We start from the raw sequence: 24,127 nt of genomic DNA on the forward strand, positions 1-24,127 counted from the left end.
CAACAGTTTCGCACTGTCTTTTAGTGTGCTTTGAACTCTGCATTGCATATTACAAAATCTTCTTTAGCCTTCTCCTCCCAAATAATGAAAGTTTAATCTCATTTGTCTCACTTTTGCTAGAATAGAAATGCTCAGTCAGTGTACACTGAGGATCAAAGTCCAACCCTAGCCTAGCTCAAATTAAAACAAAATAATAGATAATATAGGAGGCTCATGCAAACAATCCCACCCCGTGGCTTTCACCGATTTTTTTGTGAGCTGCGGATATTTTATTGGTGACTTTAAAAACATCTCGTCAGTTGAGAACTTAATGACATTTGACTTTTGAAAAATATGTGTCATTCTAGACTCGGAAAGAGTTTTGCACCACCATTTTTTCTAAACACAAATCTTTGTTTTTATGGTTTTTCAGAGTAATATTTGAACCTATATATTCTTTTCATAGGGAATTGCAGAGACTTTGTTTATGCTTCAAGGATCCAGGATCAAAGTCCCCAACAGCCACATCCTGTAATTGTCTTTGTACCATGGGTGGACAGAGAGGAATAGTCGTGTCTGCAGTGGAGCAGAGGACACAAGGTGTCTGGACGTCGAATCATCGCCCGTGAGTGAAGCCGACACAGCAGATAATGTGTGCTGCGTTTCTGGAGGAGTACTGCGGGTCAGTCTTTTGGGTGGGTTTAACTGTTGATGTTCTTTAAAAGTGTAGTTAAGCTTTTTCTGTCTCAAGATGAGTCTAGTGATTAGCTTTGATGCATAAACATATCTGGTCTGCAACCTCTAATGTTTATCTTGTGAAGTAATTTGTCACTGAACATAAATAATACAATAATACAAGTTGAAGGTGTATAAAAATTCCAACTTCTTTTTTTAATGGTCTAAATGGCTGTCATTTTTCTCTTTAGGTGAACATCAAAATGTTCTGATACATGCATGTGTGTACATATTTGTGTTTGTACATCAGAATGAGTCCTATTTGGAGAGAGAGGACCCTGACCTCCCAGTATGTCTGGAACAGACAGTTCTGGTCTGGATCCCTCTGGGCTTCCTCTGGCTAAGCGCTCCATGGAACCTCATGTCTTTATGTAAAAGATCACAAGTAAATACAAAACGTTGGACTAAGCTCTACCTCTGCAAACAGGTATTGTACAATTAAAACACTCTCATTCTTTCAATATGTGATGCTGAGATGGAAGCATTTTAATAATCAGTCTGATCTTTCTCTTCCCTCCTCAGCTTGTTGTGTTTCTGTTGTTTCTGACGGCCATTGGAGGCCTGATTGTCACATTAGTAGAAGATTTTGGTCCAAACAGCTCAGCAGAGAAACATTCTGCTGTATACTACACAAACCCAGTCTTCTTCGCTGTCACATGGGTAAAGTTTAGGTTTTAGGTTCAGATATTTGCTCCAATATTTAAGATTAAAGCAATCTTTACAGTCTACTTTGTGATTTGATATATTTTGTTTTTCAGATTCTCCTGCTGTTGTGTCAAGAAGGAGTGAGACGAAAAGAAAAAGCAGTAGACTCTTCTTCTCTTTTTCTTTTCTGGCTTCTCCTTGTCCTCTGTGACATTTTCCCTTTCCAGACCCTAATACGGGAAGCTCTTAGGCTGGTATGAGCAACCACACGCAGCTATTGGTTTATATTTAATGAAATACTAAATACAACATCTCTCTTACCCTGTAACATCTTTACACCCAGGAAAAGGTCAGAGATGTCCCTCGTTTCTCTCTTTTCTACATTTCCTTTGGTCTGACGTTGATAGCACTCATTCTCTCCGCTTTGGCTGATATGTCTCCAGAGACAAAGGAGCTCGTGAAAAAGGTGAATTTTGTTCTGTTTGATTTTACTTTGAAATAGTCAAAGTCACACTGCAAAACCACAAAACAAACCTCATCTAATGTCCTTAGCATCAATTTACATCTTTGTTGTTTGTGTTACAGAATCCAGGGGCTGGTGCAACATTCTTGAGCAGAATCACTTTTAACTGGTTCAATGGGTAAATTCACAACCACAACCAAAACCTCTAGCAAACCTTCTTTTTGTAGCATAATCTAAGGTTTCTAGATACTTTTCCAGCATGGTGATGAAAGGCTACAAAAAACCTCTGGTTCAGGAGGACATGTGGGAGCTGAATGAGGCGGACAGCACCTCCTACATCAGTCAGCGTTTCAATCATCACATGCAGTTTGAGTTGGGTAAAGCTCGGATCCGATTTCAAAAAGAGTTGAAGGATAAACTGCTCAAAAATCGAAGCAAATCTATGGAAGCACCTTCTCAAAGCAACGGTCTGGGGAAAGGTGTGAGTCAGGATGTATTGATGATGGTGAGAACCTTTAAATACACCAAACAACCTGTCCAGGTTTTTAATCCCCAATAATAATAATTGTATTTTCGACGACAACACCGATTCTGTTCCAGGTGGTCCCCATATGCTGTTGTGTCCTAAAGAATGTGCTTACATATTTTACATCAGGAGGAAAAAGGAAAGAAAGATGATGAAAATAAGAAGAAGGAGGTCACAAATTATCCAAATTCATGGCTGGTTACCACCATCTACAAGACATTTAAATGGCTCCTGATTGAATCTGCCTTCTTCAAACTTCTGCAGGATCTTCTGGCTTTTGTCAGTCCTCAACTCCTAAAGTAAGTTCGATTTGCAGGAATAAACGACAGTTTATTGGTTTTTATGTAGGTAGCTAAACTGCTCTGCTAACAAAAGTTTAAAAAAATTAATCAGTAGCATCTAGTTTGACTTACCAGCGTTGTTTTATTTTTCCCACTTCCACTTAATCTACGTATTTAAATCCCCATACAAGCAAGTTTTCAATTTCAATACGCTCAGAGAAATTTGACTTAAAATTTGATCCAGTCTGACCTTGTGAATGTCTAAACCTGCATAGTTTAACTGTTTACTCCTCATTGATTAGTTGAGACATCCACTGATAACACCAGGACAGCTTGAGAAGAGAGTAAACAGAAACTAATTTGTAAGCGAGGAAAACACTCCAGCATAGGATTATATGGAAGAAGATTATGAGTGTCACATGATCGTCATATTTGATGGTTAATGTTTTATTCTCTTACTCAGGTTGATGATCTCCTTCACTCAGGACAAATCCAGCTATGCCTGGGAAGGGTATTTGTATGCTGTGCTGCTGCTGGTGGTGGCTCTTCTACAATCATTGTTCTTGCAGCAGTATTTGCAGCGATGCTTTGTTCTGGGGATGAAGGTTCGAACTGCCCTCATGGCTGCTGTGTACAAGAAGGTAACAGCAGAGAAGACATCACAACAACCCCTTCATGCAATTTAATTAAGCTAAAACTCCAACTTTTGATTTAGTAAATAATTTTGTCATTTATTTAAAAGACTCCCAAAACATAGACAACATTTTTCATTTACTTCATTGATGCAATTTACTGTATTTTGTAACTATGAAACTATTGGCTTTAAATTCAGACCTTTTGTCTACAGACAGATATATGACTTCCAACTGCAGCTTTAACTAATAGCTTAGTCTTTTATCTTATTCAGCTTTGAACATTGTTATTTTGTTTCCCTCTTTTTGTCATTTTTCTTCTTTCAAAGGCGTTGGTGATGTCTAATGACAACCGCAAAGAGTCAACAGTCGGAGAAACTGTGAATCTCATGTCAGCAGACGCTCAGCGCTTCAACGACGTGACCAACTTCATCCACCTGCTGTGGTCCTGCCCTCTGCAGATCATGGTGTCCATCGTTTTCTTGTGGATGGACTTGGGACCTTCAACATTAGCAGGGGTTGCAGTAATGCTGCTAATGGTGCCGGTCAATGGACTGTTAGCCAACCAGGCCAAAAAAATTCAGGTTACTGAATTTTTTTGGAATTACAAATAAGTTCTTCATGCACCTTTCAAATGTGGCTTGTGTGATAACAGTTGCATATTTCTTTTTGTTAAAATTGTGTTTTGAGATTGAATTTTTTTTTGATATAGACACAATTGCTTTCAAAATTTAAAAACAAGATGGTGGATTCCTTCTCCATCCATCCATCCATCCATCCAGTTTCTGTTCACCCTTGTCCCTAATGGGGTCGGGAGGGTTGCTGGTGCCTATCTCCAGCTACGTTCCGGGCGAGAGGCGGGGTACACCCTGGACAGGTCGCCAGTCTGTCGCAGGGCAGGATTCCTTCTCTTTAGCACAAAAAGAATCAGTAACTAAAAACGAAGCATGTCTAAAAAGCATCAAATCTTGCTCCAATCTTTGAAAATTTAAGAACAGGGAAGTTGCAATCTAATTGATTTATGCCAGTCAGGAAACGCTGGACTTTCTTTTGATCTATTGATACTTGCCCTGTAGCTATCTGCAGGTGTCCACCTTGTTAATAATCTTTCTCAGGTCTGATTCTTAGGTATTTATTCTGTAAGCGCTTTGACAGGTGTTGATAATCTCCCAACAACTTATTTTGATTGCAGCTTTATTTAATGTATTAAGAGTTTCTCTATTTTTGATATTTGCTACACGCAATTAATAATGAAATGCATTATATCTGTTTTCAGAGAGAAAACATGAAGTCTAAAGACAAGAGATTAAAAATAATGAATGAAATACTGAACGGAATCAAGGTAATCCCCTCTTCTGATAATGATCAGATACTTAAATTCTTTCTGACATATTTAGATATTTCGGTATAATGTAAGTGTGTCCACTTCAGCAACCATGTTTCTGACTGCATCCTTCATTTCTTACCAGACTCTGAAACTGTTTGCGTGGGAGCCGTCCCTCCAGACTCAAGTTGAAGATATTAGAGGAGAAGAACTGAAGGTGATGAGGAAGTTTGCCTATCTCACATCTTTCTCCACCTTTATCTCCAACTGTGCCCCCACTCTAGTGAGTCATTTTAAAGGTTTGCTAAGTTAGTAAAAGCCCATAAAGGTCCGTGATGCTAACATGGCCTGTGGGTTTTGGCAGGTCTCTTTGGCCACATTTGCTGTGTTTGTTGCTGTGAGCTCAGACAACATATTAACTGCTGAGAAAGCCTTCACTTCAATCTCTCTATTCAACATTCTTCGACAACCACTAAGCATGCTTCCTATGCTCATAGCTTCCATTGTGCAGGTAAATACTGTTTTAATTGCAGCATGGACACAAGTCAGATCTGTAATAAAAACTATAATTACCTGTTGATTTCACACGTCAGACAACGGTGTCTAAGAAGAGACTGGAGAAGTTTCTGGGAGGAGATGATCTTGAGAACGACATCGTGTGTCATGACCCTAGTTTTAGTAAGTTAACCATTTATTTGTTTTGTTATGCAAAGTACTATACCCCTCCAAACGCATTCTCTTTTCTGAGCGGTTGACAATTAACCATCTCTCCATCCAGTGGAAACTGAGATTCCTAAACATGCTAAATCTTACGCTGTTCAGTATCTATAGGAAATCTATTTAGCCGCTTTATCAAGGTAGACTCGTTTGGCTTCTGAGTGTTTGGCTTCTGAGTGTTGAGTCAGTATGTTAGGTTTAGCTTCTACATAAAATTTGCTCCTCAAAATCTGCTCTTTGATGAAAAACTGGTGTTCTGACAGTCAGAAAAATGGCTTATGGAAGTTGAGTAGCACTGTTTTCTGAATGAGCACTCCCATGAAAGTCAGACCAATCACATAAAAGATTTGCATGGATAGCAGGGCAAAAAGCTCATCAGGGGACTTGAGGAATGGAAGACATGAGGCTGAGAACAAAACAACGCAGTTTTCATCACACATCTGCAACAATGAGAACTGATTTTGCAAGTTCAGCTCCACCATGCAGAACCCTTTAATTCCTACTATTAAAATGTGGACAATCCCTATTGATTAACAATAGCTTACTCCTTTCAATATGCAAACCTTATTATAAAAGCCAAAATTAGCTAAAATGTTGTCAGTAGCATGTTGATCTCTAGCATACTTCATGTAGGATGCAAACAGCAGTGGGTAGGCTAAAATTAGCTAAAATGCTAACGTAAGCTTAAATGATGTCTGTAGCATGGGACTATTCCTAGCAAGTGACTTACTTCATTCAGTATGCAAACATCAGCATGTAAGTTAAAATGCTTTGAAGAGCATATGTGTTATCCCTAGTGCGTTGAACAACATTGATTTACTCCATTTAGTAGGCATTGCTATCGCAGGCCCCAATAAAAATAAATAATCTGAGAGCAGTCTTTGGAGCTTGGGGGCTGGTCACTTTTCACCATGCAGACCACACCTAGTTATTTTTAGGGCCTGCCATGCAAAGCAATGGCAGGAACCTATTATTCTACACCCAATAAGGCGTCTCTTTATTCTTTAGTTCTTTTTCAGTCACCGTTAATGCGGCTCGTACCGCTGTGTGCACCGCCACAAAAGTGGTATCAAAATGTGCGGCTCGATCCCGGGAGAGGAGCTATCGCTTTTAATGGGATGCCGAGTTACCATGGCGACAAAAAAAAGCAAAAAAACGACCCTCAGAACACTAAGGAGCACACCAGCTCCACTGTTGTGTATGGGACGAGGCAATCATTAAATCCTAAAAATACACTATTTTTGAGGACTTCCTGTGTTGTCATACATTCACGTAGAAATGCCATTCAAATTTCACTTTGTAGATAGGTCCGTGATCTCTTCTAAAGTGAAGACGGCACGTCGATACCATTTACGGTTTGTCCACAACTTGTCTCTAAGCGACCCAACGTTTTTAGAATGTAACTGCTACTCCTCTAGAGTGAGGAACCTAGTGCCATTTTTACCCCAAATCATTTTTTTTTTAACTTGCCCTCACGGCCACAAATATCACACGATTGGTATGAAACTCGGTCATGACATTGATGCACATGTCTGTGTATCATATTTTTATCTGAACGTTATGCAGCTGCTGGCTTTTTTTACAAGAATGAATGTCCATCTATGGAAAAGAGACATGTGCTTTGAAAGCAAAGCTTCAGAGCATTAATGCCAGGGTGGCAGAAGAAACCAAGGATGTCCGGCCAAGTGAAAAGATCCTGGAAGAGAACCCTGATGACATCCCAAGACCAACATTGTGCCAAAGAGTTAGACGTATTTTTATCAATATGTATGAGTCTGGAACGTTAAGATACTGGGTGCCACCATGGATTTTTTAATTTCTAAACTTTGGCCAACAAACGCCCTCTTAGATAAATATCTGCAAAAATTCCTTTAAGTAAACAGGAGATAATAGTCCACTGCTGAGGCTCCCTTGTTTAACATAATGGTCTGACATTAATCTTGTCTTTAGCTGGCTTCTTCGTCTTGAGACAATTCCACTCCTTCAACAAAATTCTGGAAGGGTCTCCAAATGTTTTCAAATAATTTGCTTTCCCCTTTTTCGAGATATGTTTTGCGTTCCAGAGGTAAAGTCTTCAGCATTTGCCTGATCCATTGTTTGATACCTGGTCTTGTTGTTCTCTTCCCGAATAGTGCTATCAGTCTTTTAGCTTGTAGTAGACACATATCAATCAATGGTTGTTCACATTTGGTTAACAAAGTATTTTTTTGGATACATACCTAAAATTAGAAAAACCGGATTTAGTGCAACATCTTTTGAGACAAGATGTTCTACAGTTTTTTTTATTGCTTTTAAATTTTTTTGCATTTCCCTGCATTCCCAGATACAATAAAACAAAGTCCCTTTTTGTTCTAAACATTTTGTGCATATGTCTGGTATATTAGGATTGTACCGATTTAAATTGACTGGTGTAATATAGATTCGCAATAACCATTTGTATTGCAGTAACCTTAAGAGTGAGTTAACAGTTTGTTTCTGAGCCTTTGTACAGACAGATTGCCAGTCCTCCAGTGACAGGTTTACTCCCAGGTCTAATTTCCAGGCTTCTAGTTTCAGTGTTAAGTCCTCTAGGGAATTCAAAACCATAAAGTTGTAGAATTCTGAAATCGCACCTTTACTTGTGCTGTCATGATCTGCATTGTGGAAGGGGGTGAAGGCAGACGGGGAAGACCAGGTAGAAGTGAATGATGATTTAATGATAAGTAACCGGTACAGATGATCCAACAGAAAATAGTCCTAAATCCCTGGCAGCACTGCTGAGCGGAAATCAGGGCTCATCACAGGTAGCGACAGGGTGAACTAGGGGGCGACAAAGGGTAACTAGGGGGCGACAAGGAAACACTAGAGGGCAACAAGGAAACACTAGAGGGCGACAAGGAAACTCTAGAGGGTGACGAGGAAACACTGGGAACACTAGGAAACTCGGAAAAGGCACTGGGGAAACCAGAGGAGGAAACACTAAGAAACTCAGAGGAAACACTAGGGGATGACAAGGGACAACTGGAGGCACTAAGAAATTCTGGGGAGGCACTGGGAACACTAGGGGGAGACTCAGAGGGAACACTGAGACCACTAGGGAGAGGTGACTCGGAGGAATCATTAGGGAGCAACGAGAGAACTATGGAAACACCAGAGGATGACGAGGAAACACTAGAGGGCAACAAGGAAACACTAGGACCACTAGGGGACAACGAGGGAACACTAGAGGATAACGAGGGAACACTAGGGGCAGGAAACGAGGAGGGAGCACTAAGAAACTCGGAGGGACTAGGAAACGACGAGGAAACACTAGGCAATGACAAGGAAACACTGGGAAGCTCAGAGGGTACGCTAGGGAATTCGGAAAAAACACTAAGGGACTCAGAAGGAACATTAGGGGGCGTTAAAGGGTCACTAGGGGCACTCGGGAGTTTGGAGCGGGCATTAGGAAGCCCGGAGGTGGCGGCAAGGTGGAGTCTGAGTGGACAGTGTTCCGTGCCTCCATTATCGAGGCGGCTGATCGGAGCTGTGGCCGCAAGGTTGTCGGTGCCTGTTGCGGCGGCAACCCACGAACCCGTTGGTGGACACCTTTGGTGAGGGATGCCGTCAGGCTGAAGAAGGAGTCCTATTGGGCCTTTTGGCCTGTGGGACTCCGGAAGCAGCTGATGGGTGCCGGCGGGCGAAGCGACATGCGGCTCGGGTGGTTGCTGAGGCAAAAACTCGGGCATGGGAGGAGTTTGGAGAGGCCATGGAGAAAGACTTCCATACGGCTTCGAGGCAATTCTGGTCCACCATCTGGCGCCTCGGGGGGGGAAGCAGTACGGCACCAACACTGTTTATAGTGGGGATGGTGTGCTGCTGATGTCATGATGGGTTTAGGTTTTCTAGCCCACATGCAGAACACAAGACAGGAGAGTTGGAATCAGTTTAAGTGATTTATTAAGATTACACAATTATCAGAAAGTGTCAAGGTGGTCTGGTCCAGGGAATCAACGGTAACGGGCTGCAGTGGTTCACTGCGAGGGGAAAGAGCAGACTGGTGAGTTCAGGGGTCGTGGGAACATGGAAATCTCAGATGAAACACAGGTTGTTCTTACTTGTGGTGGTTGGATCGGAATCTTGGAGGGTAACTGAGTATGTCCAGGGTATCGGTCTCTTAGTGGGTCCAGGAAAAATGGAGAAGTGCGGCGGAGAACGGACAGGTAGGCTCGGGTGCAACAGAGACACAGAGGAGTGGTTCGACCGCCAGCCGTGGGATCCAGGAGATACTTGCAAAACAATGGAGAGGTGAGTCTAGGAACTCGGGCAACCAGTGGGTACTTTCCACGGCGTCACGAGGGAGGTTCTGAAACCAGGAAAACTGCCAGGATCCAGTCAGCGGGTCCAGAGTGTCAAAGGGATCACCTGAAGGCAACAGAGAAACACAAAGAGGATCACTGGAAGGCTCAAGGTAACGAGGAACACAGAGACAGGGCTCAAGGGGGCTCAGAGGTACCGTGACTGGCAAACACTCAGGCGACGCTGGACTGGCGGTCAACTCCTAAAGTATGCTCCGCTAATGAGGGTAATCGATGACAGCTGTGGATGATGATGACACCACCGCACTCCAACCGGAACCTGTCGCCATCTGGTGGTAAGAGGTGGAAAAGGTGCACAGGAAAAAACCCCACCAAGAGAACCAGAGAACCCCGGAACATAACAGCTGACCTCTACTCGGGACATTGTGGGCCGGTGGGCAGAGTACTTTGAAGACCTCCTCAATCCTACCAACATGCCTTCCATTGAGGAAGCTGAGCCTGGTGACTCTGGGTTGGGCTCTCCAATCTCTGGGGACGAGGTCGCAGAGGTGGTTAAAATGCTCCTCGGTGGCAAGGCCCCGGGGGTGGATGAGATCCGCCCGGAGTTCCTTAAGGCTCTGGATGTTGTAGGGTTGTGTTGGCTGACGCGACTCTGCAATATCGCATGGACATCGGGGGCAGTTCCCTTGGATTGGCAGACTGGGATGGTGGTCCCCCTGTTCAAAAAGGGGGACCGGAGGGTGTGCTCTAATTATAGAGGGGTCACACTCTTAAGCCTCCCTGGCAAGGTCTATTCAGGGGTCCTGGAGACGAGGGTCCATCGGATAGTCGAACCTCGGATTCAGGAAGAGAAGTGTGGTTTTTGTCCTGGTCGTGGAACACTGGACCAGCTCTACACCCTCAGCAGGGTCCTGGAGGGTGCATGGAAGTTCGCCCAACCAGTCTACATGTGTTTTGTGGACTTGGAGAAGGCGTTCGACCATGTCCCTCGGGGAGCCCTGTGGGGGGTTTTCCGGGAGTATGGGGTACCGGGCCCTTTGATACGGGCTGTCAGGTCCCTGTATGACCAGTGTCAGAGTCTGGTCCGCATTGCCGGCAGTAAGTCGGGCTCGTTTCCGGTGAGAGTTGGACTCCGCCAGGGCTGCCCTTTGTCACCGATTCTGTTCATTACTTTTATGGACAGAATTTCTAGGTGCAAGAATTTCTAGCACAAGGTGTTGAGGGGATCCGTTTTGGTGGCCTTAGGATCTCGTCTCTGCTTTTTGCAGATGATGTGGTCCTTCTGGCTTCATCAGGTCATGATCTGCAGCTCTCGCTGGAGCGGTTCGCAGCCGAGTGTGAAGCGGCCGGGATGAGGATCAGTGCCTCCAAATCCGAGGCCATGGTCTTGAGCCGGGAAAGGGTAGAGTGCCTTCTCCGGGTCAGGGGGGGTGTCCTGCCCCAAGTGGAGGAGTTCAAGTATCTCGGGATCTTGTTCACGAATGGGGGAAGAAGGCAACGGGAGATCGACAGGCGGATTGGCACAGCGTCTGCCGTCAAGCGGGCACTGTACCGGTCCGTCATGGTGAAGAGAGAGCTGAGCCAAAAAGCGAAGCTCTCGATTTACCGGTCGATCTACGTTCCCATCCTCATCTATGGTCATGAGCTTTGGGTCATGACCGAAAGAACGAGATCGTGGATACAAGCGGCCGAAATGGGTTTTCTCCGTAGGGTGGCTGGGCTCTCCCTTAGAGATAGGGTGAGAAGCTTAGTCATCCGGGAGGGACTCAGAGTAGAGCTGCTGCTCCTTCACATCGAGAGGAGTCAGTTGAGGTGGCTCGGGCATCTGGTCAGGATGCCTCCTGGATGCCTCCCTAGTGAGGTGTTCCGGGCACGTCCCACCGGGAGGAGGCCCCGGGGAAGACCCAGGACACGCTGGAGGGACTATGTCTCTCGGCTGGCCTGGGAACGCCTCGGGATTCCCCCGGAGGAGCTGGAAGAAGTGGCCGGGGAGAGGGAAGTCTGGGCCTCCCTTCTGAAGCTGCTACCCCCGCGACTCGACCCCGGATAAGCGGAAGAAGATGGATGGATGGATGGATGGATGGATGGATGGATGGAAATTAAATGTTTTTATTATTTTGTCTTTTGTAACTTAATAGGTTTTCCTCCAGTCAGAGAGTAGAAACATTTAAATCTGTTATTCTGGTAAACAAGATAATCATGTATTTTTTTCTGATGTGCACATGGGGTTCTGCTTTTACTTATGCAGAGGATCATATTGAAATTAATGCTCACATTTAGCATGTTGTTCCCAGTGATACTGATACTGACCATCTGGATAATGATGACGCCAATATCAAAAGAGGCGCCGTCTGGGGTGGTGTGTTTGGTTCTGTGGGAGCGAGCCAGACTAAATAGACAATTGTCTCCCCGCTGCATTACTCACTCACAGCTGCCAGTTGATGGCAGACAATTAATTACCATAGCAATGGAACAGCAGTAGGAAGAGCTGCTTAGGACTACAAATACGCATCACTGTAGTTCTATGGTGGAAGACGAAGTTAAAACAGGAGGACTGAGCTGCCATTTAGAACTACTTGTGTTTTGAGCATTATAGAACTGATTTAACCCAATCACTGTTACACATGGGATTAGTTTGGCCCTTTGAAATGAAGATTACTGAACATTTGCGCAGCAAGGCAGTTTATTAGCATTAGCCTTTTAGCTTAAATAAGCTATTACCTATGTTTCTTACTTATTAGCTATGTTTAGTATACTGAATGGAGTAAGTTAATCATGGACAACATCCTAGTGATGCCCAACATGCTACTGACAGCATTCATGCTAACATTAGCATTTTGGCTAATTTTAGCTGATACACTTACTTTATCATACTGAATGATGCAAATCCATGTTACTGAAGATGCTTGTGACTTTCCACACACTATTGACTACTATTTAGCGAAGCTTAGGCAGTTCATTAGCATTAGTCTTTTAGCTTAAATAAGCTACTAACTATTTTTCTTACTTATTAGCCATGTTTAGTTTACTGAATGGAGTAAGTGAATTACAGACAACATACTAGTGATGCCCCACATGCTACTGACAGCATTCATGCTAACATTAGCATTTTGGCTAATTTTTAGCTTATACACTCATTTTAAAATACTGAATGGTGCAAGTCCATGTTAGTCAACATTCTTGTGATTCTCCTCATGCTATTGATTACATTGCAGCTTTCTTTAGCATTGATGCTAATATTTAGCATCAGAACGCTGGGTCCAAACCAACGGGCACACTTTGGCAGGCCCCAGTTAAAATTCTTCAGGAATTCTCTAGTTTAATCATACTATGCATGGAAATAAAGGATGGTCTCACCTACGGTCAGCAATCTGACTGGGTGATTTGTTTTAATGTGTTTTCCTTTCCAAGACTTTGCTGTCAGCATATGTGATGGTTCTTTCGCATGGGAAAAAGACTCTGAACCTCTACTTAAAAGGTATGTCTGTTGTATTGAGTTCATAGCTGTTCTTAAGTATTTTACATTATGTGGCCACAAAATTGGCTTTTAAAGCTACTGTATTTTTCACTTTACTTTGGCCTTTGTTTCCCAGTGTGTCGCTAGGCATTAAGCCTGGCGGGCTGGTAGCTGTAGTAGGAGCTGTGGGCTCAGGGAAGTCCTCTCTCTTGTCGGCACTCCTGGGAGAAATGCACAGAACCAAAGGCTTCATTAATATTCAAGTAAAATGTTTTTTTATGCTTTTACGCATTACTTAGGGTAAAAATAGTGGCAATTTTAAAAAAAACTAGTTTAAAATGATACTTGGCAGATTTCTAAAGAGTGTACTATTCCTCTTGTTTCCCTAAAGATACCATTAGTACCACCTAGGCTGCTGTCAGTGTTGATCAGAAAAAAATGGACTGAGATGTTTCTAAGAATATTACAACTCAAATTAATAATTGAAAGATTTTCTGATACTGTGATATATTGCAGGAGTGCCCAAATCCAGCCTGTGAGAGCTACCGTCCTGCAACTTTTAGATGCATCCCTGGTTCAACACATCTATCAAGTGGCTAAATTCCTTCACCAGCAGTCATTCAGCTTTGTAGAGGCCTGGTAACAAGCCACTCATTTGACTCAGGCATGTTGGAGCAGGTACGCATGCATCTGAGTTACAGGATGGTGGCTCTTGAGGACTGGTCTTGGGCACCCATGATCTATAGCTAAAAGGCACAAGCAGACAAAACATACTCAAAAGAAGGATGCAATCCAAAATATGCTAAAAACTGCTGGTGGAAATTAAGTGGACTAGAGTAATGCCAAAACTTCTTTGGTCACTGCTGTGCTCAGAAACCAGTCTGACAAGCCTGGCCACATAGCCAAGGAAATAACAATGTGTGGTTCTACTTATTATAAATACAAAAAAAAAGTATGATACACATTTCTCATGAACAGCCATGTCCATAATTAAAACAGGCTGAACCACATTTATTCTGAGAAAATACACACAGTTGACACTCATTAGACGGGGTGAACCTGTGAAAGCCATAGAGAACTTTAAGCTCTAAATTTCGTTTGGCATAGTTTTTAAAATAAAAGAATGGTTACTGGGTCTTTTGTATTTTCGTCCAGGGCTCTTTTGCATTTATACCACAGCAAGCCTGGATCCAAAATGCCACTCTGCGGGATAACATCTTGTTCGGCTCTCCTTATGAAGAGCAAAGGTTTGAAGATGTACTGGAGGCATGTGCTTTGGGCCCCGACCTCAAGCTGCTGTCTGCAGGAGACCTCACTGAGATTGGAGAAAAGGTAGGTTTAAGTGTTCAAAGTTTATAATTTAAACAATGTTAGGATTGTTTTCATGAAATGTTTTGGTAAATGTCATACATTAGATTTGTATTCTTAGGGTATCAATCTCTCAGGAGGTCAGAAACAGCGTGTCAGCTTGGCCAGAGCAGCTTACAGTCAGGCTGATATTTTTCTACTAGATGACCCCCTGTCTGCTGTTGACTCTCATGTGGGAAAGCATCTATTTGATAAAGTTATTGGACCCAATGGACTTCTGAAAAACAAGGTTTGTATGTGCAGAATTAATGTGTTGGATAAAAGCATGGGCAAGACCTTGTTGGATTGGTAGAAAAACCCTCCCTGGAATTTCAGTAAAGTTGGGATCTAAATGGCTTTGATTATATTTCCATAAAGACCTAATAATGCTGAGCTTTCTTTTTTTTACTATTTTGTGTCTCTGCAGACTCGTGTCCTGGTGACTCATGGAGTTAGTTTCCTCCCTTGTGTAGATGAAGTTGTAATTTTGGTGAATGGACGGGTTTCTGAGGTGGGGTCCTACCAGAGCCTCCGTGCCAGCAAAGGAGCTTTCTCAGAATTCTTAGACACATACGGGACAGAGCAAAGTAATCAGACAAGTTCAGAAGGTAATCATGTGAATTCCCATTCAATATAAGAAATGTTAGATGAAAGATTAATCTTTATCACTATTCTTTTAGATGGATGTCACAATAAAGAAGACTTCATCTCTGACTCAGAGGACAACCAGTCAGACGTTCCTTTGGCAGACGCTGTTTCTCTCATGCTGAGGAGGGAAAACAGCATCCGACGGAGCCAGAGAGGAAACAGAAGCAGGTTTGATCTAACTGTACTGTACAAAATCTGAGAATGGCTGTCCCCACTGTAAATTTTTATTTAGCTTAGTTTATATCAAACGGAGTGATGGTTCCATATCTCATGTTAAACTTCATCGCAATCAACAACTCTGAGAGTAAAAACATATATAATAAATAAATAAAGTGTAATGAAGTGTAACCCTATTAAAATATTCACCTCCAGTATTTCAGCAGCAACACACCGAGTCTGTATGGGTCTTCTTCATCAGGCTGGCACATCTGGAATTCTCTACAGAACAGCTCAGTCTTTGGTGTTTAAAAAACATATCATGTAGTATGATTATCAAAAGAGCTCAATTTTTTTTGTCTCATATCTCTTTGCATCCATCGCCTCATTCTAATTTTCAGTGATCTTTTTATCTGATTTGTTCAGACTCTTCCTTTGTCTTCATGTTATAAATGTAGCAGGAATATTGATGAACACATATCAACTGCTCAGGTGATCTCCATTTCACATTGTGGGATGATGCTGCTCACACTTGTTAGCTCAACTTCTGTTGAATTTGATCAGTTGATTTAAATGATTTTTTTTCACTGAAATATTTCAATCAGTTTTTATGTTGAGATTAAAGAGTACTTTGTTTTATTGTTTGTACTACATATCAAGTCATATTTACCATTATTTTATTACAAAAGCAATGCGGTGTTGAACCATCCAAAGGAGGTGAATATTTGTTTAGGCATTTCACAATATATAGCTATATATTGTGCCTATGTATATTTTATACGCACAATACTGTATATAAAATGTGATATAATATATATAATATGATCCCTACAATATATATAATGTGGGGAGAGTTGTACATGGTGGCATAAATAGGATAATTCCAAAAAAGAAAAACAAAGACTTATTTTCTGCTCAAAGCTTTTCTATAGTATTTGAGCTGGTGCTTTTTATGATTTCTTTTTTTCATTTCTCCTCTCTTCTGCTCTGTGCTGTCTGTAGTTTCAGATTAAGAAAAAACAGCAATTTAAAATCCCCTGAAAACACAAAGAAAGGTCAGAGGCTAATTGAGAAGGAGACTATGGAAACAGGACAGGTATACGTTTTATATCAGCCTGATTCTGTCAGATTTTTTTCCCAGGGTGTTTGTCATTTTCAGTTTCTGCCCTAACATCTGCTGCACCTTTTCTGAGCTCCTAATGATGCCAATCGCATTGGCTTGTAGGCATTGTTTGGCCTTTCTACTGCTAACTTTTGACCTTCAGTGTATCAGTTCATAAGCTCATCAAATTTTCTAGACTGTGCTATATATAAGGACCAGCATGAGTTCATGTTTCTTACCAGATTGTCTATATCTGGCTGAGATGTATTTCCTAAATCCTTCTTCAAATGTCATGTTACAAGACATGCTACTAGCAGGACATTCAAATCGCTGACTCATTGAGTTACACTCTAGTAAAATCCTTATAGATCCTAGAGAACATGTTTCCAGTGTATACTAATATACTGATACTGTCCACTGTTCTATATCAGTGATCTGCAGTTACATTTTCCTGCTCATTTCCTGGAAATGAATAAAAATAAATATTTAAAAAAAATAACTACCATAGCTTCATACTTACACAGTCTAAACTTCTTCTCCTTGCAATGCCTCTGACCAGATTGAAGGAACACGCCAACAAGAATGAGAGTCACATTGGAGATTGAGTCTGCTAATCAATACAAATGTCTGTAAAAGATCAACCCCAGTTTCATCTACATCTCCTAATCAGCTGCTTTGACTAATTCAACCTCTGGTTCACAGCCAATCCAGTCAATAACACTGATGCCTTATTTTGCAATTTATTGATTTATTGACATTTTTAAATGCACATCTGATTTTCTGGAGGGAACATATTCCGGAATTAGCATTTGAGGTCTGAAACATTAGCCTCCTAACGTCCATATAGTTACATAAGCTAATGCTTTGGTTATGTAACTATCAATAATTATGAGGAATAATTTGTTACTAGTGGTATTATTAATAGAGTTGAAGTTTCTTTTAGTAAAAAAGAGCAAGAAAAAATAATCATGACATCACCAGAGAATTCGGAAGGGCGCGCCTTCCTGGAAAGATCCAAGCTTAGAAAGACAATGGGTCATACAACCAGACCATGTGTTTAAGCCTAGATTCAGAAGCTAGGCAAACAAAACATGTCTTTAGTGTCTTTTACTGTCTGAAAATGGAGTGTGTGAGAGAAAAGAAAAAGAGAAGAGGAGGGAGCAGAAATTAATAAACTTGCATGTCAATGCATTAAACCAATACATAAAAATATGTTGTATTTAACTAACTTATCTCAGCCCAGACACTTACAGAAGGTTCAATCCTTCTTTAAAGTGTCATTAGACTTTGATAAAAACAAAAAAAAGCAGGCTTTTTCACAACACTTTGCTTTAGAGTTAGACAATTTAAAAGCATTTTCCCTGGTGTTTGTTTTCTGTTTGACGTCCAGGTTAAATTCTCAGTCTGGTTCCAGTACGTGCAAGCCATGGGCTGGGGATATGCCTTTTGGGCCCTCTTCATTTATATCATCCAGAATGTTGCCTTTATTGGTCAAAACCTGTGGCTGAGTGACTGGACCAATGATGCAGTGGAACATTACAACCAGACATACTCTCCCATGAAGAGAAACACCAGGGTGGGGGTATTTGGTGCTCTTGGAATGACTCAGGGTAATTAAACAGTTCTTATATTCTTTTTGTTCCAAATTATGTCATATAACACATAAATATTGTTTTGCAAAGTTACAGTAACAGTAAAATGTGTGCTGTGCTCTAATACTGGTTTACTAGCTGCCTTTTATGTTTAAACTTCATTTTGGACCACAGAAAGCTAAAACTCCCTAGTATGTTCAAGGTTTCCTTTCTTGCAATTTGTACAATTGGCTGTTGCTATGACACCACGGATAAAAAAAAATCATGTAACATTTTCTGTTTTCCAGTGATCAAAAGTTTGATTTATCATCATTTAAGCTCAAATGTACCGGTGGGTTTACGATTGTTTTGAAGAACAAAATCTTGGCATCTTTCAGTCCATGAGCCAACCATGAACTCCTGTGTATAACAAATTATTGGAGAGGTTTTCCAGACACTGGGAGACGAGCCAATGTCCTGTCTAAGCATCACCAGCTTTCACCCTCAGGGAGGTGCTTCAGGCTGAAACAGGAGAAGGAACAGCAACATTTTGTCTTTCCCTTCTTAACCCTGCTGCTCAACCAAAAGCAACACCATTGGAGTCTGAATGTCCCTTATGGAAGTTTTTAAGTATGAAATCAAAGTATGACTTAATACTTTGATTCCTTTTAATGTATTGATCATTGTTGTATTTATTTTTAGCAGTTGAAACCATCCTTTTGTGCAAAATGAAAGGGATTTGTCCATGGACAACTTTATGTTGTTTTTTTTTTCTTTATTATTTTAGGTCTGTTTGTCTTCCTTGGCACGCTGCTCTTGACCAATGCTGCAGTCAACGCATCTCGTGTTCTGCATTCAAAACTACTTAACAATGTCCTTCGAGTCCCCATGGTTTTCTTTGACACTACACCACTTGGAAGAGTCCTCAACCGCTTCGCAAAGGTGGGGTTGTCCATATTTCTTCCTGTCTCAGTTTTTTATTAGCTTGTATGAGAGATTTAAAAACGTTATTTGAAAAAAAGAATAGATACATAGATACAATCCTTTCTAATTTTCACAGTGTTAAACTGTTGTTTGTTAATAACTTTCTGCTTTAAAAACTGTAAAATGCCAACTTTATTTTGCTCTTCTTGCAGGACATTTTCACAATAGATGAAGTCATTCCACAAATGTTCAGCTCCTGGATCATGTATCTGCTGGGCATTCTGGGAACAATAGTTTTCCTCTGTCTTTCCACTCCTCTCTTTATCATTGTCATCATTCCTCTGGCTGCAATTTACTTCTTTGTACAAGTTAGTTATAATATGCAAGTTTTATCATTTTCTATCACTTAAATTTTAACACGACTTTGAAACTTTGAGTTTCATCGAAGTGACTTAAGTCCCGTGGTGGTACTAAAGAGTGTCTGTGTTAACCTGTTACAATTATTTTCTTCCATTCTCTTCCAGCGATTCTACATACCAACTTCACGACAGCTGCGTCGCCTGGAGTCAGTCTCTCGCTCTCCTATATATTCCCACTTTGGCGAGACCATGTCAGGTCTGTCTGTGATAAGAGCCTACAACCATCAGGAACGATTTATGAAACACAATGAAGTAACCATCGATGAAAACTTGAAAACTATATTTTTAAGGATCATGTCAAACAGGTCAGCATGGAAGGGGACCCGCAAACACAAATAATCTATCATTCTTATGTCTATCTGATTGTACAGTAGCATAGCACACGTTTGCTTGGGCACACCATGGACTTTCGTGGCTTTTATCTTGAGCAGTAAGTAAAACAGACTCCCACTCATCCCATAAGTCAAAAACATGGAACTTCTGTATAGGTTGCCATATGGGGCCTACAGAAATGTTGCCACTTTTGGCTCCTGTGACACTTCCAAGTCTATAGCTTAGAGTTAGTCCTACCCAAGACCAACCCTTCTGGTGTACTTTGTGTTGGCTCTACTCAGTCTTTGCGTTTTTGTGTCAACTTCAAGTATTTTTCTGGGTTCTTCACGGTGGAACCTGTTCCAAAAATACCCATATACATGTGAGTCTGCCCATTTTATCACTTGATTAGATTTCTATGTGCAGGCTTCAAGTTGAACATGAGATATCACAAATATTGCACCCACTTTACCTCTTAATATAACAAAACCTATAATTAGTCTAAAAACGTGGTAAGCAAATATTGTCTTCCCACTTTCACCCTATATGGGGCTCAGACAGGAATATTTGCATACATTTGTGTTTATGTTTATAGTGTTTGTTTGCTCAACAGATGGCTGGCCATCCGCCTGCAGTTTCTCGGAAACCTTGTGGTGTTTTTTGCTGCTGTATTTGCTGTCATTTCTAGAAACTCCATTGACAGCGGCCTCGTTGGCCTTTCAATATCATATGCACTCAATGTGAGTCACTTGATTTCAATCAGAAAGCAAAATATATTACACAAGAATAGCAGTATTATAAGTAACCTAAAACACCTTAATTTAATTTTTGTGTCTTGTTGTGGTTTTCAGGTAACTCTAACCCTCAACTTTGTGGTTAGCATAACCTCACAGCTGGAGACTAATATTGTAGCCGTAGAAAGAGTGAGTGAATACTCTGAGCTTGAGAATGAGGTATGTTGTTTTTTTTTTACAGTTTGCCAATATTAGATTCACATCTGTTCTCTGTTTGCTGAAATCTATTTCTATCAAGTTGGTTGAAAATATTTAGCATTTTTTTGTTGAAAGTTTTGACTTTTCTGTGCAAAAATCTTCTTCTTAAGCTCATTTAGCTGGCTTTATCTGTAGTGTGTATGCCTGCACTCAAAGTTTTTCAATGAGTGAAGTTGTGCATATACCATTTGACCAATGAATCCATCTTGTCTTAGCAAAGTCCAATGAATTCAGATGGCTTTATCTGGTTACTTCAAGACTTTATTTCTTACCAATAAGTAATTTTTGTTCAAGTCTAGCTCAGGCATGTCAATCATGATGCAGTGAAACAGTCAAAAAACAGCTCAAGCTTTTTACATATTTTCTAACATACAAGTGACACCTGGTGGTCCAACTAATGTCTTACATCAAACAGAATAATGGCTCCTGCATTGACGTATGTCTTTTATCTGTCACTCTGTTGACATTATCGTACCAGAAAGAATGCTTAGACAATTTTTCAGGACAAGACATTGAGATCGTCACCTGTTTTTCTTCAGGCTCCCTGGGTGACTCAGCATCGGCCTTCAGAGAAGTGGCCTGAAGTAGGAAGCCTGCAGTTTGTAGACTACAAGGTCCGCTACAGACCTGAACTGGACCTGGTCCTGAAAGGGATTTCCTGTGACATCAGTGGCACTGAGAAAGTTTGTCTCTTTCATTGTGGAAACATTGCTCAATTAATTTTTTTTTTCAGTTGAAGAATCGAAATTATTCAAACCAACAGAGTTGTTTACATTTAGCTTTTTTTTGTTTCTTCTTACAAAGCAACGGGAGCTGTGATTAACTATCGGGAAGGAAACTTATAGCATATTTCCTCCCACCTGCCTAATTGGTATTTCTTCTTTTAATATGTTTATGTAGATAGCATATTGGATATGTGGGCAAATTACTTAAGAAAAATGTAATCTGCAGGCAATGTTTTAATCACACACTTCTACTGAGATTATATCAGTAGAATTACTCAGACATTCGCTTTTTAAAACCCTGATTTTATTTGTTCACAGAAACCAGTTAAAAAGACAAATTATATATTTTAACAACCGTCTTCTATGGCTCTAACATAAAGCAGAGAAAATTACAATCCTTATAAAATACTTGGCACTTAAAATAATTGTGTCATGATATAGACAACAATGCAGCTGGAATTTCTCTAAAGCTGGTTTCAAAGTAGAAAAACGTCTAACTGTATTTTTGGATGTTTTTGGGAGGCACCAACTAACTGCATCCACCAAAAAGACTCATCATAGCACTTATACACATTACTTACTAGATTGTATGTCTTTTCTTCTTTTATTACTTTCAGATTGGTATAGTGGGCCGCACTGGAGCTGGAAAATCAAGCCTGGCAAACTGCCTGTTTCGCATTATTGAAGCAGCTGAAGGACGTATCCTTATCGATAATTTAGATATTTCTACAATTGGACTGCATGATCTAAGAAACAGGCTCACAATCATCCCACAGGTAAACACCAAAGACAAAAACAAATGCAAAAGCAAGGTAATCTTTTCTGCTAAGTACACTAACCTATATGCTTCTGGAGTGCAGGATCCAGTCTTGTTCTCTGGGACACTGAGGATGAACTTGGATCCATTTGACAAATTCAGCAATGAGGAGCTCTGGAGAGTGCTTGAGCTGTCTCATCTGAAGGATTATGTAGCTGGGCTGAAGGAAGGATTAAAGCATGAGGTTGCAGAGGGAGGAGAAAACCTCAGGTTGGCAGCATAAACTTAAACAATTTTGACTATTCAAATCACATTGCATAGGATGTAGCTGCAGAAAAATGTACTTATAGGATGTCAAAATGTGTAAATGTCTAGCTCAGATTATACTCAATGCTTTCAGAAAAATGTTGGAAATGTTCAATTATCTGTAAGTATATAATGATATAATAATGATTATATAATATATAATGATTGCTAAATACCGATCCCAGAGTGTTTTACAGCAATGGAGGCACAAGCCTCTGAACCACAAGTCATTAGGTTCAGAGGGCATTTACGTTTTTACAATGGGCCAGGTTGGTTTGGTTAGCTGTTTTCCTTTATAAATAAAATCCCAATTTTAAAGCTTCTTCTTGTATTTGTTCTGTTCATTTTTGTCTGATATTATTATTTTTTTTTGGATGAACTGAAATATTGTTGCACATTGTTAATGGGGCAAATACTTTGTCACAGCTCTGTATACAAAACATTTTGTACACACACATTTTCTGAGAGCTCCAGATAAGATCTGAACATCTGCCCCTCTCTTCCAGTGTTGGTCAGAGGCAGCTGCTGTGCCTGGCTCGGGCTCTGCTGAGAAAATCTCAAATCCTGATCCTGGATGAGGCCACTGCAGCCGTTGACCTGGAGACGGACGACCGGATTCAGAATACAATCCGCAAAGAGTTCTCCCACTGCACGGTGCTCACCATCGCCCACCGTCTGCACAGCATCATGGACAGCTCCAGGTGAGTCCGAGTTCAGCACGAGAGTCTGAAATGTCCTGACTCACATCCAATCCAGTCACATATTAGAAGTTTATATATTTTAGCCAGCATTAAATGATATGACATTCCTGCTCCACAGGGTGATGGTCCTCGATGCTGGTAAAATTGTGGAATTTGATTCTCCAAGCAATCTGATGGAAAAGCGAGGTTATTTCTACTCCATGGCAAAGGATGCTGGGATAACACATGAGAGTGAAACAACGCTCTAAAAAGCACTTTTAGATAGATTTTTTTGAAAGATTGCCTAATTTCATGTTTTTTTTCTTGCTGCTTTTCAAGACCTTTTCAATGTATATTAGAACAAAAATGTAACTTTATGTATATAAGTTTTGAATAATGCCTTACTGTTACTGTTTATGTAAACATGCTTCATATACCAAAGGAGTCACATTTTAATCTTTTGAAACCTGATCTTGTTGTTAGTTTTCCGCATGAGCATCATCTCAACAGAAGAGAATAAGAGAGCCTGACTTTGGTCCAACACAGCTGTTCTATCACTTATTTTAGAATCTGCTTGACATAAAAAAAAAAAATTCTACTGTAAACAAATTCAGGCAGTAAAGAGTAAAATAACTGTCAAATAATAAAAATCAGCCACACGAAAAAAAGACAATCATTCTTAAAAGCACACACATTTTAGGTTTAATTAATGAAAAGAGTGGAGATTTGGTAAACATTTTGTCGGTGGCACTACATACATTCAGTATAATGATGTTTTTCAGTTGAACCCCCTCAATCAGTCCTGCAACATGAAAAACAAACAGACAGAACCTGACCAGGGATATTTCTTTAGCTTTTGCACCATGTTAATACAACTGAGACGGTGTGTTGTTCACAATAACATTTATGTATATAGTTCATAGGACGGAGAAAAATCTGTTTTGGTTCATTTGTCCAAATTATGGAATTACATTATTATATAGCAAAACACCACTAAGATGTCTATGATGAGGTCTATCGGCACCAGTCCAGTACAGATCAGTGCAAAGGAATGAGAAGAACCATGAAGAGAACATCACATTTAACTAAAAATATGCACCTTTATGAGGCACATGGCCTAAATATTACGGTGACTGCTCATCGGTATGGTTC

General features: G+C 40.7%; 1 protein-coding gene and 1 long non-coding RNA gene across 6 annotated transcripts; one reads left to right on the plus strand and one right to left on the minus strand.

The window, feature by feature from the left end:
• The first annotated feature begins 391 nt into the window (after window positions 1-391).
• Window positions 392-23,904, plus strand: LOC114137463 (canalicular multispecific organic anion transporter 1-like). Of its 5 annotated transcripts, none has more exons than XM_028006059.1 (32): window positions 392-674; window positions 965-1,141; window positions 1,237-1,374; window positions 1,473-1,613; window positions 1,703-1,825; window positions 1,945-2,000; window positions 2,081-2,327; window positions 2,478-2,647; window positions 3,093-3,270; window positions 3,591-3,845; window positions 4,538-4,603; window positions 4,731-4,868; window positions 4,950-5,096; window positions 5,179-5,263; window positions 12,991-13,057; window positions 13,173-13,299; window positions 14,192-14,368; window positions 14,466-14,633; window positions 14,811-14,991; window positions 15,064-15,199; window positions 16,190-16,283; window positions 17,680-17,899; window positions 18,648-18,802; window positions 18,997-19,152; window positions 19,309-19,508; window positions 20,129-20,255; window positions 20,367-20,468; window positions 21,047-21,190; window positions 21,850-22,008; window positions 22,093-22,259; window positions 22,802-22,996; window positions 23,115-23,904. In XM_028006059.1, the coding sequence occupies exons 1-32, from the start codon at window positions 630-632 to the stop codon at window positions 23,242-23,244; spliced, it is 4,671 nt and encodes a 1,556-aa protein (XP_027861860.1). In that variant the 5' UTR covers window positions 392-629; the 3' UTR covers window positions 23,245-23,904. The 5 variants fall into 5 exon arrangements, with proteins under 5 accessions (XP_027861860.1, XP_027861861.1, XP_027861864.1 ...); XM_028006060.1 differs by having other exon boundaries at window positions 1,709-1,825; XM_028006061.1 differs by having other exon boundaries at window positions 393-661.
• On the minus strand, window positions 9,204-10,042 carry LOC114137465 (uncharacterized). Its single transcript, XR_003593995.1, has 2 exons — window positions 9,379-10,042; window positions 9,204-9,297 (listed from the first exon to the last, which is right to left on the minus strand). It is a non-coding gene; the product is annotated as an uncharacterized LOC114137465 (long non-coding RNA).
• Window positions 23,905-24,127: the final 223 nt, after the last annotated feature.

The sequence above is a fragment of the Xiphophorus couchianus genome, chromosome 22, assembly GCF_001444195.1.
Source record: "Xiphophorus couchianus chromosome 22, X_couchianus-1.0, whole genome shotgun sequence".
Lineage (NCBI taxonomy): Eukaryota > Metazoa > Chordata > Actinopteri > Cyprinodontiformes > Poeciliidae > Xiphophorus > Xiphophorus couchianus.